The following is a 15,897-nucleotide window of genomic DNA, read 5'->3' as shown; positions in this document are numbered from 1 at the left end:
AAATAATCCCTTGTGAATATTGCCCGTGCCAGTTGGCGCAATGTATATTGTGTGATTACTATCTGATGTGTTTTGAGAATACAAAGGCTATTGTTACATAACCTTGTGTGGAGTTCCTTTTGTAGTGTACCTGGGATGTTGTTGCTGTGTGCGTGCGCAAATGCTTTACACATTGCCTCCGAAATAAGCCTGACTGCTCGTGCCAAGCTACCAAGGGGGTGAGCAGGGGTAATCTTTGGCCCTACTAGAGTGGTGGTTTCTGCCTGGCTTTGGCACAAGCCTTAGTCAACCAGAAATCCCAGTTCTAACAGTTGTCCTTAGGGTGGTTCCCACCCCAACTTTTTAGGTCTCACTTAGCATGTGCTGCTCACTTTGCGAGGCATGCAGTATACAGTATAGCGGGGGAAGCTCCGCCCACTTTCTGGCCATTTTTTCATTGGCTTAAATTCTAAATGCTGTATTGTGATTGGTTTTCATCTTTATAGTCCCGCCTCCTAATGGCCATGTCATAATTTTTATCCTTCCATGGCTTTCGCCCCTTTACTTTAAAAACAATTTTGTTCCCCTGCCTCCCCGTTCTCTCCTGCAGTCTTTGACTTCTCGTCCCACCACCACCCCCCTCCACTCCCGTTTGTGCCTTCTTCGACACCCTAACTTCCGTTTAAAATGCAATAGGTCTTGCGTAAATACGAGTCCTATTGCATTTGTCATGGGATTGGCTGTGTGAATTTGCGCTTTATTTTGCCTGACCTGTTCATAACACATGCACAACAGCGACAACTCGCCGCCGTCATTTAGCAGAGCATCACTTCCTGTACTTGTCAGCTGGTAGGTGCACGGAGCACAGACCAACAAGGACATGTGGGGTTGGCCAGCCTTTAGCCAGCTGAGAGTTACCTGCAGACCCATAGGAGCCCCGTCGGGGACGCTTGTTTTGTTAGTTTACGCCCCCGCTTGTCTGTGATTGTTTCCATCCCTGCTTCCTTTTGTGCTTTTTAAAAGCCAACGTGATGTTAACTGTGAAACATCTTAAAATTCCATTGTGCATTTACTGACGGGCTAAAGCATGTGAGCGTGGCTTCCCCGGGGGCGTTTCACACTTTAATGATGTACTGAAAACTGATCCTCCTTGCCTCTGCTTGCAGTGCTGTGTTCCCCGAGACACACCTCTTCTACTTGGGTTGTAATAACACTGCTGCCCTGCGGACTTTACAAACCTCTGACTTTTAGTTGCTGCAGGTGAGCTGCGTTTGACTGTGTGGTCTCTTCTTTACTGAGGTGTCCCAACTGGGAGGAGAACACATTGCATCAAACTACCACCCCACCTTATCCCTACCCCCCCACCCCCACCATCCACCCCGAAGGAGAAACAATGGCAACGGCGAGGGGTGTAACCAAACTTGCAGCACCCTGTGTACACAAGTAGGTGCTGTTAGGAGAAAATTCAATGAAGAACTCCTTGTGTTAAATAAGTTACCAGCTGACGTTTAACGTAGATTCTGGTTTAAATCCTTCCCATAATTCAACTATTTATGCCGGGGAGCCTTATGCATTTGTGGCCTCGTCCCTTCCGTGCTCAATTTGTTTTTGTTCCGCTCGCTATGCAAGAACTCTCCATCTATCGCATTTTGTCTAACTGTTCGCCCTTCCCTGACCCACCCCATAAACTTAGGCTTAGTGGTCATGTCATGCCACCATGTGACTACTGAAGCAACACATACCTTGCTGCCATACCCGCTGAAGTGAGTGTGAGGTTCTTTTAGCTTGGCCTGTTACCCTCCACAACCCTGGCATTTTCTCTTGAGCATGTGCTGTTCCCTGGCATCAGTTTTTGGTGGCATAGAAGAATTTTGTTCATCACCAAGTGCCTCACAGATGTATATGTGTATCTGGTCCGTGACCAGGGCAGTGAGTGAGGCTTTACTCAAGGGAGTGTAACAAGAACTCGGTGATTACAGCCCTTTGCAAAAGTACAGAGTGAATAGCCTGGCCAGCTGTTGGAGCACAACCTGCTCTGAAATGCCCCTGAAAGAGTTTTCTCTCATGTGCACCTTTCTTTGCCATCAGTACTGGGTGGCATGCATGAAAGATAGTCTGTACATGCTGGCACCGCCGGTCAATTGGCACTGGTACTCACACCAAATACTTTTTTTTTGTAATGTAGCCCAAACTGGAACTGAAAGAATTAGAGTGCTTAACATGTGCACATTACACAAGGACACACTCGTTTTTGGTAGGTACAGGAGCTTAAGGAATTTGCCCAGAATCGCAGCATGCTGAGCTCACACGGAGGCTCGAACCTAGATCTCCAGGTCCAATCAGGCATCTCGCCTCTTACGCCACATCCACTCTCAACTGGCTGTGTTGCCTGCTTGCTTGGACTACAGAAACATAGCATTAGATTGCAGCTTGCAAGTGAATGAATGTTTCTGTGTCAGGGGCATCCACGTTGATTATGCCAACTCCAAGCCCTTGTAGGACAAGGTCTCCTATATTCTCTTTGCAGACATGGCTTTATAGACTAGCATATTGCTGACTGTATGGTGATACCATCTTTAATCTGATAACAGAAGTGAAAGGACGGGCGGTTCCCAGAAAAAATATGTCATAAAGAGAAACTTCTGTAATTAAAGTACGTTGCAATAATATTTGATAATATGCTGCATCGCCAAATACTTATGAGGTCCCAAAGGCCTGACCGAATGCATTGCAAATGCTTGTTGCCTTTTGCCTCCCATTTGTGCTGATTCGTTTCGTGAGCCTTAGGACTCTTAGCATTCTACCACTGCTAACCAGTGCTAAAGTACATGTGCTTCTTCCCTAGACATGATGTCATTGGTGTATACCCGATTGGCATATTTGTTGTTCTGAGAAGTCCCTTGTAAACCATGTACCCAGGGCCTGAGTTCAAATACTGCTAGTGGGCTACAGCACTGATTGTTCCACCTACAAAAGTATCCTTTCAAACCTGTCTCAGGCCTGTCACTGCAGTGCCTGTGTGTTTGCAGTTCACTGCCACTTCGACTTGGCAGTTAAAACTGCTTGCCAAGCCTTAAACTCTCCTTTTATTACATATGTCACCCCTAGGTAGGACCTAAGTAACCCTTGGGGCAGTGTGCTTTGTAAGTAAAGGGTAGGGCATGTACCTTTATTTTTTGCACGTCCTGATAGTGACAAACAGTCTAATTCGTTTTTCACTACTATAAGGTCTACCCCTCTCATTGGCCAGCATTGGGAATTCCTTGATAACATTTTAAGCTGTAATTCCTGATCATAGAGAAATAGCTTTTTGATGTTTGATATGTTTGGAATAATAATGATAAATCCTCCTTACTGGTGAAGTTGGATTTAAATTACTGTTTTAGAAATGCCACTTTTAAAAAGTGGACATTTCTCTTTACTTACTGCTCTTTGTGCCTAACAGCCTGTCTCCAGTACACATATGGACTGGGTGACCGCTTCACTTTGTGCTTTCCCTTCATATAGCCGCAAACTCAGGAAGGGCTAGTTGGGACTGAGCACTCATGCATTCATCAGCATTCTGATAGCCTTCCTGTGCAGGAAGGGGGAGAGAGTGGCTCACACTTGCATCTGAATAGGCTGTGTGCGGTCCTCACACAAAGCACTGATTGACCCCCCCCCCCCCCCACCCCCAGGGTTAATCTGATAGACAGGACTGAGTTGAAAGGGATCCTTGTGCACTTCAAAGAAATTCTCTGAAGACACTTCATAAATCAAAGGCACTTTTGGGTATACATACTGGCTCTCTGACCCCCTGAAATCAGACACTTCTGGATCTTGAACTGAACCTCTGTCGTCAGAAGGACTGCTGAGCTGCTTAAAGGACTCAACAGGACTGCTTTTCTGGAAGAACTGCTTTTCTGCCTGTTGCCCTTCTGCTGTCCACGTCGCCCGGTCGACTCTTCGGGTCCGCAAATGGGGCGCTTGGTTCAGCTTCAGAAGATAAAACTTCAGCTGGACCTATTTGGAACTGTATCCTAACCTATATTTTTAAACCTTTTTGGAGTATTTTTGTGGTGTATTCATAGTGTTACTATGTGTGTGTTGCACAAATTCTTTACACATTGCCTTTGTAGGTAAGCCATTACCCTGGCTAGAGGGGTGGTTTCTGCCTGGGTGCATACCTCTGCCAACCAGGAATCCCATTTCTTACAGTCTATTTGGAGATGAGGTAAACCCTTTTACTACTGTGCCTATGGCATATTACAGGCACTAGCAGAAGGACAAATACTCTGTAAGGAGGCACAATGATAAGTGGAGCACAGTCTGTGCGTTTCTGAGGTTTGCCTTGGAATGGGAAGGACGGAGTCCCAGGAACCTCCTGGCTCCCCAGGCACTCACTGCACCTGGCAAGCTTTAAACATGAGGCCGCGTCTCTGCTTGAAGTGAAAGGCGGACCAGCGACTTCACAGAGATGGTCTATCTGTTAATAATGTTCTAATGCTCTTACTAATGCTTTATTCTCAGTGCAGAGTAGAGTTACTACCTGCACTGTGAACAGCGCATTGTCTGTTGTAGGATGCACAGTGGACTTGCAGGGACAGTTCACTTCCCTGAATCACACAACAAACCTACCCTCTTAAGTGTTTTTAACTCGATGAGAATTGGGTTTTCTGTGTCAGGGCAATATCGGAGCATTTGTGGCTATATAGGATAATACTTTCTTATATTTCCCATAATGTGTTTATCCGTTCACATTAAGTGAGAGTAATTGAAGCAGTGACTTTCTAGTTGGCAGTGACATAATCACCAGTACAATAAGAAGCAATGATCAATAACTAAGCACTCCGGATACAGTCAACCTGAGTCAAAGCGTACGTCACTCTGAGCACGCCTTCCTCTCAACCCTGGTTGTAAAGGACTCTTCTTACATATTGGAGGATGTGGAGGTGACAAGTGTAGACTAATATAATCACAGTACTTTAGGAGGGGGCAGGGAGGAGGACAGCTAGATGAGGGTGATGATGCTAGCGAATTTACTCTGGTAAATCGAAACTGCAAGAATGGCATTAACTACCAATTGCTCAGTAACATGTGAGTTAAGTCCTAAACCAAAATTTTCAACTCTGTCTTCTAGCCAGGCTTTTCCAGATGCAAGTGCAAAAGTCAAAGCATCTATTCAAAGATATATGCAGATGAATGGCAGTTAAACTTAATATTACATGCATTAACCTAGCAAGACCCCAATATATCTCTATTAGTCAGTCTATTTCTCAGTAGGGCAAAAAAGGAGAATGTCTAGGAGAGCAGGTTGAGTTATGATATAAGCATAAAGTTACACATATGAAAATATAGTTATACAATATTTTCACGTTGTGGTTGGGGGGTGTAACCCACTTCCGCCAACATTCTAAGTAACAACTTTCAGTTTAGTCTTTACGTAGAGGTTGGGTTGGAGAAGTAGGGTGAGAAAGGTGGATGAATAACACCTGCGCCCATTTTGCAGACAGGGCACACTTTCCTTGTTTTTTTTGCTACGGTACACATTAATGCAGGTGCACAGTGTGCAACATGAAAGTGCGCCCTATGAGAAAGGAAGCTCTTCCCCGGGGCAGCAGCAAACTCTCGCTGCCCCTGGGCAGCGCATTCGAGAGAAATACAGAGCTTCTGTTTTAGGGCTGCATCGTGTTTCTCTGTGCAGGCGGCAACCTGCCTGCACTTTTAAAAGTAATTAGAGATCCCCTTGCAGGCTGGTGCAGTGAGTGACTGCACCCGCCGGAAAGACAAAGGCTTCAGGGGGGAAGGTGGGGAACCATAGGAACCCCTTATCACCCCTTTAGAGAGCTGCATTTAGAAGGAGCGCTCAGTGTGCCACCCTTTTGTGGTGCACTTTCAATGCACTTTCTGAAGGCATGTTTTCATCTGCCGCCACATCAGCAATACTAACCAATAACAACCATGCCAAAACTTACTACTCCTTTACAGTTACATTCATTTGTGGCCTCTTTAACCAATAAAGACGGTCACCATTTATTTTCAATTTTTTTTAATATAAAAAAGTCATCATCTTCAGTGTTGGGCAGGGTTACGAAGAGCACAATCAAAATTGTTCTTCGGTCGTCTGTGACGGGCCAGCATTCAACTGGTGATCACGTGACACAAGTGGGTTGTCAGACCCTATTGCCTGATTCAAGTCAACGTTAGCATAGTGGTGCTAATAAACTCAAATAAAATGAGAGTGGATATCCGTTCTTTGTCCTGAGGAGAACCCCTGAAAAGATGATGTAGTGGGTTCAAAACACGTTGACCATCATTTGTGCACCTACTTTGTTTTCAAAATACTCTGAAGGAGTAATACTGGGTACCAGGGAACGATTAAGAGTCATTTACTTCTACTTAAACTAGTAACCTGGCTTCAGAAGTTATGTTTTTCTAGAGGTGCATTGTTCATTTACAAATAGAGCAATAAGTATCCATATAAACTATTGTGCTTTTGGTTATCTTTGTTAATCGTTGTTTGCTCCGGTTCTGTACTTTTGAAAAATAAGAACTGGCATTGTTTGTTGTATTTTTTGTAATGTTATTTCTGTTTTACATGATTTTCCAATTGTGTTTGTGAATTCTTTTTTGTATTCACTGTAGTGATTTGATTTTTTGTTAGTGGGTGGGAAAAATAATATTACCATGTTTGATCCAATATTTGTATGTGTATTTTGTGTACAACATTGAAGATGATGACTTTTTTATATCAAAAAATTGAAAATAAATGGTGACCGTCTTTATTGGTTAAAGAGGCCACGATTGAATTTAACTGTAAAGGAGTAGTCGGTTTTGGCATAGTTTTTGGTTACTCAGCCTGACTGACTTTAATGAACCCAACCCCTATGTTTGATTGCACATCAGTAATACGGTGCAGATGCAAAGGCAAAGAGATTCCCTCATTTGCATGTGGGCATGCCCCCTTTCAAATGAGGGAATGCCCTCTATTGATAGTGCTGGCGATATATGTGCGCCAACCCTATCTGTAGTGCAAAAGGGGCCTCACAAGCATTTGCGGCCCTTTCTGTAATACCAAAGTACCCCAGGGGCATGCAATGTTGGCGCAAAGACGTGTAGAGCCCCCGAGGCACATGTATAATACAGCCTTAGGTTCTCACCCAGTCTCCTAAAGTGTAAGTGAACATCTAGATTTTTCTCTGCCTCGCCTTGAATATCCCTAGTTCTAGTCTAGGAAAGTGTGATATTTGCCATGGTGGTTGCACCATTGTCCCTTTTACAAGGGAGCATTTCTGCGTCTGCTACCTGCAGCTATGTCTGTGATGTATCCATAGCAGAGGATTCCAGTGTTTCCATAAATGCTTCCAGATCTTTTAGTTCATATCATTTTTTGTTTCTCCCATCGGTAGTATTGATCGTAATTCCTGGTTCTAGCAGTTTGTATCTCATGTCCCACTAGGCACAGCAAAGGGCATAGTGCAAGGAACTTCTTCCTTGTATCATTGGTCTTTTGTTAGAAGTCAGCAGAGGCATTTGTGTTTGGTTTTCATTAATGTGCAGACAAATTATGTATCCAGGCTAAGGAGAGAGCCTGTCTAGCATGTTGGTGAAGTGAAAGTAGACTATTCTGGACCTCATGGTGTCTTGTTTTACAAAGACTCTGAGCCGATTTTGTCAGCCATTTCAATTTTCAAAAGGGGCCAAAATCCAAGCTTGGTGAGCTCTGGTGAATTGTCACCAGAATACGTCTTCTGCGTATAGTCCTTCCGATGTCCCCAAAAATGTTGTATTGTTCCGGCGGCTTATGTCTTCCAAGTTGATTTTCTTGCTTTGTAGAGTCTGCATTTGTTGTGTCCTCTGCTCAACCGGTCTATGTGGTTCTCTACTTCTGCTATCAATCTGTCTGCGGAGTCTTGCCTAGTCTGAAATAATGCCAGGTGCTAGTAGGTGTTGTAGCAGTGTCTTCTCTGATCAACCATGTAGTTGTTTTTATTGATGTAAGTTACCTCATCAGTGTTTTCAGGGTGATGGCCGACAGCCTATCTGATGAGGTGGTTGGAGCAGCCATGTCCTATTTTCCTGCAGATGCCTCTGCTAATAGGGTCTGTTGCTATGGTGTAGGCTTTGACAGGTGATTGGGCTGCTCTGGGGATGGCAGGGCAATCCTACAGCTATGTGAGTCTTGCCTCTCGAGGTAAACCAGATGTGTATACTGCTCCTCTTGAGTTGACCTTAGGCCTCTGTGCAACACTCCCAGGCATAAGTCATAGTAGTGCCTTGACAGCTCCAATTCAACCAAATATGACCCTTCCTGTGAATAGGATAATCCTCTTCACACTGTTCCCAGAAGAGAATGGATTCACCAGGGCATGTCAGGCATGGGGTGCACTGCAATTAGTGTGCCATCAACCCATCCTCATGCTGGCAGGCCATCACTCTGTGTTTTCCACAGAGTATCTGGAAGGTATAAGAACTATGAGCTATCATTGGCAGTGTCTCTGTGGGTTGGAGTTTGAATGGCTGCAACATAGTAGCACCAGACCTCGAGGAAATCCCAAGATGAGGAGAAGCAGCATGCTGGGACAATATTAACCAATAGGAAATCCCTAGATGAGGAGAAGCAGCATGCTGGGACAATGTTAACAGGTAGGAAGCCTAACACCCAATGCAGTGTCATTCCATTCCAACTGATGAGGCCCACAGTTTGGCAGCTCTGGATGTCAGCTGAATTCAGTACACACTGGCTGGTATTGATAGGTTATCGGTGTGACTGGGAGAGAAGCAGCTCCATCTCTGCATTTAGAGGTGCAGCAACACCACACTCTTCCAGCACGCCAGCCAGCCCTTGTAAGGGAAGGGAGTCTTGCTGTTTATCCCCTCATGGATCCTCCAGTCTTGCCAGTCCACACTCGTAGACCCCACTCCTGGGCTTTGATGTAAGAAATCAGCCTGATTTTGTGACGTCGAAAGGGAAGGGATTGGGTACAGTGATCTGTGCAATTTGTTAGCACGCTTGAGGATCAGCCACGCTGCGGTCTGTGGAGCATATATTTGGGTAATGAAGCACAGGCCCTTCCTCAGTTGTCTTAGCAATCAGCCCATCTCATCACCAATGTTAGATTGCAAGGCACACCAGAAAGAATCAAACTATTATTTGGAGCACAATTCTGCCATTCAATGTCCTGGATCCACTTATTTTCCTCATTGAGTCAACAGGGTGGGGGAAGAGCCCCAATGGAAGCTACAATCTTAGGGCCTCATTAGTATGGCGGTCAGACTTCTGTCTGACCGCCATCCATTCAGAAAAGGGACCGCCCAACTACAAGTCGGTGGCTCCGCAGTCCAAATAAGGATGCGACCGCCACCACGGACATCGCAATTTTATGTATTATGGCGGGTGCTGCTGGCTGCAGTACGTAGCAAGCTACATGCAGTGCCTGCCACATGGTGCAGGGATATGTAGTGGGGGGCACCTCTGAGACCTGGGAAGGGGAGGAGTGCCCACTACGGGCCCCCAATATCCCTTTCCGCCTTCCTTTTAATGGCTGATGCACCACTATGAAAGGGCAGGCGAAAAGGAACATCGTAATGCCTACGGCGGTGCCTGGCAAGCATCGCCACCATTGTAGGCATTACTCCTCCACTGACGGATCTGACACCATCCAAATGTGGCGGGCGGAAAACATGATTGCGATGGGGGTGGGACTGCCACTGATGGGCTGTCGGTAGCAGTCCCACCGTCATTGTAATCAGGGCCCTTAGTTGCAGCAAAGCCTTCCTTCTTCTCCACAAGATAAAAATGATTTAGGGGAAGGTCTCTGCACCACCTAGAATATTCCTTTTAAGTCTCTCCCACTACACCTGCAAGATATTACTGGTCTCAGATATTTCTGAACACAACTGGAGACCATCTCTTCCTCCAAGCATTTGGATCCTGAATGATTTCTCACACCTTCAGTTCTCCCCACCTGGTAGTTGCTTCTGAATGAATTCCCCACTATTTCTCTCTCTCATCCAGTAAACCTGATATACCCACATTCTGACATCCTGTCGGCGCCTAGGAGTAGTATAAAAAGCATCAAATAAATAAATAAGGGCCATATTATGGTGCTGATCATCTGGTCAGGTTATGGATGTAAACACAAGGAGATGATGGATGGAGCGCTAAAACTTTTCAGATGCTCACCCCCAGTCACAGATCTGGGTTGGATCCAACATCATTCATTAGCTCACTTTGCCACCCCAGTTCAGACACAGCTATATGCAAATCAGTCTTGACCCTGTGCCTCATGGGAACAGTCCAGCCCCAACTGCCAAGCCATGTCTTCCCTGGACAAGTATCCTGGGACCGGTTTGCCCAGACGTGGGTACCTTGCTCACTTTGCCACTGGATTCAAACTAGCCTGGCTGATGAGGGCTGTAAGCCCGAAACCAGTTCCAGGATGCTCGTTTCCAGTTCAGGTAAGACCTGGCTTGACAGTTCGGGCTGGACTGTACCCATGAGACACAGAGTCAAGACTGATTTGCATAAAGATGGGGCTGAACTGAGGTGGCGAAGTGAGCTAAAGAACGATGATGTATTCAACCCAGATCTGTGACTGGGGATGAGTGTCAGTGCTCCGTCCATCATCTCCTTGTGCCAGGTTCTGGATGTATCCAAAGACCTACTGAGATTTGTGGGCATCGTAGGAGAGTTGGCTAGAGCATGTCTTTCCGGGCTCTTGAAGAACATGTATCGTCAATGAAAGAAAGTTCTAAGGACCAAAGCCTCCCATTAGCTAAGCAGAAGCCTGACACCTGCTAAACCGTTAGAACATATTTTGAGGCAAAAAATGTACATAGGGTTTAAAGAATAGATCCATCTCTTCACCTCCCCAACGGCAAGAACATTGAATCCAAACCGGTGCTGGTAGTGACATAATGCAGGTGGAAATTACCTCCGGAAGAGTGATAATATATATGTAAGGATGGTGTGTTGGAAATATTGGCACACTTTGTTTCTCATCATTGTACTGCAATTTAAGAAAAGTTTGGCGTACCCCGTTCTTTAGGAAAAGTGGCAAACCGTTTGAAGAAGGCTCAGCACCAATTAAATACAACTTATGTTGTACATCTGAATTGTTGAACCTATCTCTGGCTGCCCGTTTTTGTTTTTAAAATCTTCTTTATGATATATGTTATGTATTTTTCTTTCATACATTTATGGTCTTGTATGCTTCCGTCTTTCATGTGTTATTAATGACAAATTAATCTATAAATATGGTTGTTGAAACGATTGAATAGAAGCATATATCTGTCAACAATAGGTGAACTTTTTTAAAGCATAGGATGAAGCATATATTTTGTTCTTTTAGGTAGAATTACTCCGTCTTGACAAAGGACTGCTGCTTTCAACTTTCAAGGATGGCAGATGTATCAGGTCAGTGGGAATTATACTTCACAGAACATGTTTAGTGTACTGCCTCTTACAGAACGAATTGCTCAATTATTTACTGTTTGCAGAGCTGGAACAGGAGCTCAAATCCATTAATAGTGAGCTCCAGGCTGTCGAAATCCAAGTTCAAGAACTCCTTGAAAGACAGCAAGTGCTTCTTCAGAATAAGTCTGTGCTGAAGAAGAAATTAAAGCAGCTTTCTGAAGATGCAGAGGAAGGAGCGAGTATGGGGAATGACTTGGCAGAAACCTGGAACAAGGAAGGTATGCGAAATAATGCGTTTATTCTTGATGGACTGGTTTCACTGAAATAAGTAGGCTTCTGGTGTGGATACATTTAGGAAAATGCGTTTGCTTGACAATGCATATGTTGTGAGTTTGGACTTTAGCTGTTCTTGTTGCTCATGCCTAGCTTCGTTCTTGGTAAAACACATACATCTCTGCAGGTATTGCTGTATTTCAGCTTCAGATTGTAGGCCTTCGAAAGACACATATGCCTCCTGATCGAAAGCACCAACAATAATTTCCTCCATGATAGCATACACGCATACAAGCAGGCAAGGTTTCCTGTCGAGTTTCACAACTTACGTTCAATTCTTTGTATTTTGTAACGATAAAATACCATAATAGGCACAGCGATTGGGATGCTTGAAAGATTTACCTTATTTCAGCATCTTAATCACTTGGCCCAAGATTTTTATGCAGTTTTTAAGTAAGCATGGATAGCACAGCCAGGCTTGCCGCCAAGATGCTCCATACACATGTCAGACAGAACATCAGGCATACCCTCAATGCAGTGTGTGTCAAGGTTTCAGAACACTAGGCCTTGACAAGCTCCAGCCATTTGGCTGTTACACCCTAAGAGATGAGTTTGTAAAATGTCTTTGGTAGAACTGTTCAAACCCCAATTAACAAAACCAGAAATCTTTGTGCATGACATTATGACCTAACCAGGTATAAACCAGAAAAAAACACAGTAAAAACATATCACCTCTGAGTGACTCCGAAGGCACTCCTGAGATTGGGCGCTGGACCTCTCACAGAATTTGTATTACAGTGGCACGATTTCTGATTCATAGCCATTGTTAATACTCTAGGAAATCCAAATTTAGACATTTGAAAAATTTCCACCAAAATTAATAGATGCTTGGCATGTCTTATCTATTTCTTTGCTTAAAATTTGGCTCAGATTGGTGAATAGCTTCACAAGATAATAGGCTGAATGACTTTATGGTGTGTGCAATTAAAATGTTTGCTCTTAGACCGAACAAAAGCTGCTGTTGTAAGTACGCACACAGACACCTCTCTCTCTCTCTCTCTCTCTCTCTCTCTCTCTCTCTCTCTCTCTCTCTCTCTCTCTCTCTCTCTCTCTCTTCTCTCTTCTCTCTCTCTCTCTCTCTCTCTCTCTCTCTCTCTCTCTCTCTCTCTCTCTCTCTCTCTCTCTCTTTCTCTCTTTCTCTCTTTCTCTCTTTCTCTCTTTCTCTCTTTCTCTCTTTCTCTCTTTCTCTCTTTCTCTCTCTCTCTCTCTCTCTTTCTCTCTCTCATATTTTGCTTGTAATCAGAGGTAGCATCAAATAGGTTTATTTAGTTGTTTGGTGTCAGTTTAAGACGTTTTGAATAATTGAAGCGATTTTAAAATGCTGATCCATCAAAATTAGGTATATTTGTATGTTTATATTTGTGAACCAGTTTGCAGGTATTAGTTCTGTGAACACAATTTAATTTGATTGACCGCGATGAATTCCGCCTGGGCCAATTTAGAAGATCAGCTGCGTCCAGAATGTATAAGGAATGATGTATTTTTATCTATTTTAAACACCTATTCTCGCGTGTAATTTTCCAGTGACGTTCTAAGCTAATGGCCCAATGTGATACTAATTTCATAGTGATTGTACATTGCCATCTGTGAGGCTACTGTGCAGAGACTAAGTGAATGGGCTGAAAGCCTGTTATGTCCCTGAGGCTTCAGATCAGGAGGCCCACCTGCTTGCCCTTGGAGTAACTCTGGGGTCAAGTGATGCAGGGCCAGTCCTTCTCACACAGGCAAGAGGGAAGTAGGCAGCAAATCAGCACAACAAAACAGGAATTCAGCAGAGTGCAGTCCAACAGAGTGGCCTTCCAGCAGCACAGCAGTCCTTCTTCCTGGCAGAGTATCCTCAGGTACAGAAGTGTACTGAAGTGGTGGTGTCCGACATCCAGTGCTTATACCCAGTGGTACCTTTAAAGTGGGGGAGACTTCAAAGACATTCCTTTAAGATGCACAGAAGTTCTCCCTTCCTGCCTTGGCTCCTGACTCACTACAGAGTGGGATGAGACCTTTGTGTGTGAGCAGGATACAGCCTATTCAGATATAAGTGAGGCTGTGCCCAGCTCCTCCCTCTCATCCTGGTAGGATGGCCCGTCACGTCACACCTAAGTTCCCATTGTGTGTGGTTGTCTAAGAGGAATACACAAAGCCCAACTTCCAACTACAAGTCATGTGATCAGAGACAGGCTACAGACACCGAACGGCTAAAGCAATAAAATGCCAACTTTCTAAAGGTGTAGTTTTCAGAATTGTAATTTAAAGTCAGACTAAACCATTAGTTAGGATTTTAAATTAGGATTCCAGAGATACCTAACAAGCATCAGTTATATCTTCCCATCTGGGGATTACACTAATAACATGTAATAAGAAAATCCCAATGTTATACTATGGGAGAAATAAGCCTTGCTGTAGTGAAAAATGAACGTAATTGTTTTACACTAGCAGGGTATGCAAAACTTAAAACTACATGTCCTGTCTTTTAAAGACACTGCACCCTGCCCTCTGTGTTGTCCAGGGTCTATATTAGGGGTGACTTGTATGTAGAATAAAGGGAAGGTTTGGGCCTGGCAAAAGGTTTATTTTGCTAGGTCAACATGGCTGTGTACATTGCAAACACATGCTCTGCAATGTCAGGCCTGAAACTTTGTTAAAGGGCTACTTAAGTGGGTGGTACAATCTGTGCTGCAGGCCCACTAGTAGCATTTAATTTACCGGCCCTGAGTACAGTGAGTAACACTTCACTAGGGACTTGTAAGTAAATCAAATATGCCAAGTATGAACCAATATTACCATGTTTAGGGGAGAGAGCGTAAGCACTTTAGCACTAGTCAGCAGTGGTAAAATGTGCAGAGTTCTAATACCAGCAAAAACGTTGTCAGAAAGTTTGAGGAGGAAGGCAAAAGGTTGGGGTTTAAGACCACCCTGAGGCTGTCAGGTGTAACTGCGAACCAATGAGAGGAGGGTTTAAAATGTAGCCTTGTGGAAGAAAATAAGAGGCGAGTCAGAAATGGGTAACAAACACAAAAAATGGAAAGGGGAGATACATGGAGGGATTCCTAGGCTAAGGCCCTATCTGGCACTTATTAGCTAAATCAGGGAGGATACTACAATTAAGCACCCTTAAACTCACTTCCTTTACCTTGATGTTATATGAGGTGACGTTAAACAAAGTACAATGTATGAGATTGACTAGATGTAGCTGCTAGGTGAACAGCTCTTAGCCTATGATGGCATTGGAAAGGAGGCATTTGGTGGTTAAGGGTTGAGGAGAAATAAATTGCCCAAGTGAGAGAAAACTGGGGCTAACGGTCATTGTTAGTCACATCAAGGCCATGTTTATCGAAGAGCCTAAGACAAGAGGCGATAGCTCAAAGCCTTAGTTACACAGTGTTCTTTTCCCCCAAATCAGGCAGAACTCTCTGAAATTCAAATGTGGCAATGTAGCATAAAAATGAACATTAGTGTTCGAACACCTTATGTATTGTGTGCCTGTTCAATATGTATCATAAAGGGCCTTTTATTTCAGCTGCTCCTAGGGTCACTTCTGTAATCCGAAGCCAGGTGCATTAGTCCATTTGAAGCAAAACACGACTTCAATTCCTAGAATGCATTAAATGATATTTTAGCCAGGGTGCCATGTTTTTAGTCCTGGGCTATCATTTAATGCATTCTGGGAATTGAAGTCTTGTTTTGCTTCAAATGGACTAAACTGAGTGGCGTGGCAACTCCGCTTCCATTTGAATTCTGTTGCAAATGCTCCTATGATTTGTAAAACAAAAGGGGCTCAGACGTACATATATGCCTAAAGACCATAGTAATTTAGCCTAAATTTCATGTGAGAGACTGTTGTGTTTACACAAAACTGAATTAGCTGAAACTTCAATATATTTCGAAGGTTTATAAGTGGACTAACTCTCAATCAGAGAATTGTGAAGTGCGCTACTCACCCGTAAGGGTCTCCAGGCGCTGGGGGCGGGGTGCAGCTCAGAGTTAGCCGAAAAACCAGGTCTTGAGGCTTTTCCTGAAGTTGTGCAGAGTAGGAGAGCGTCTGATGTTGACTGGGAGCTCCTTCCAGGCCTTGGCTGCGACATAGGAGAAAGCTCTTCCACCCACTCTGGTTCTGCGTATACGCTGGGTTTCTGCTAGGGCGAGGTCGCGGAGCAGAAATTTCTTTTGGGTACTTGGAAGGAGACTCTTTT

General features: G+C 44.2%; 1 protein-coding gene across 4 annotated transcripts in view; it reads left to right on the top strand.

Annotated features, from left to right (window-relative positions):
- RECQL (RecQ like helicase) overlaps window positions 1–15,897 on the top strand; it is a 290,431-nt gene that overhangs the window by 116,246 nt on the left and 158,288 nt on the right. For all 4 annotated transcript variants that reach the window (XM_078674068.1, XM_078674065.1, XM_078674064.1 and 1 more), the window contains exons 2-3: window positions 11,313–11,377; window positions 11,461–11,655. In XM_078674068.1, coding sequence (XP_078530194.1) covers window positions 11,362–11,377; window positions 11,461–11,655 — 211 coding nt within the window. In that variant the 5' untranslated portion in view covers window positions 11,313–11,361. The remainder of the gene's footprint in view (window positions 1–11,312; window positions 11,378–11,460; window positions 11,656–15,897) is intronic.

The sequence above is a fragment of the Lissotriton helveticus genome, chromosome 1_1, assembly GCF_964261635.1.
Source record: "Lissotriton helveticus chromosome 1_1, aLisHel1.1, whole genome shotgun sequence".
Lineage (NCBI taxonomy): Eukaryota > Metazoa > Chordata > Amphibia > Caudata > Salamandridae > Lissotriton > Lissotriton helveticus.
This window is presented reverse-complemented; position numbering and strand designations above follow the sequence as displayed.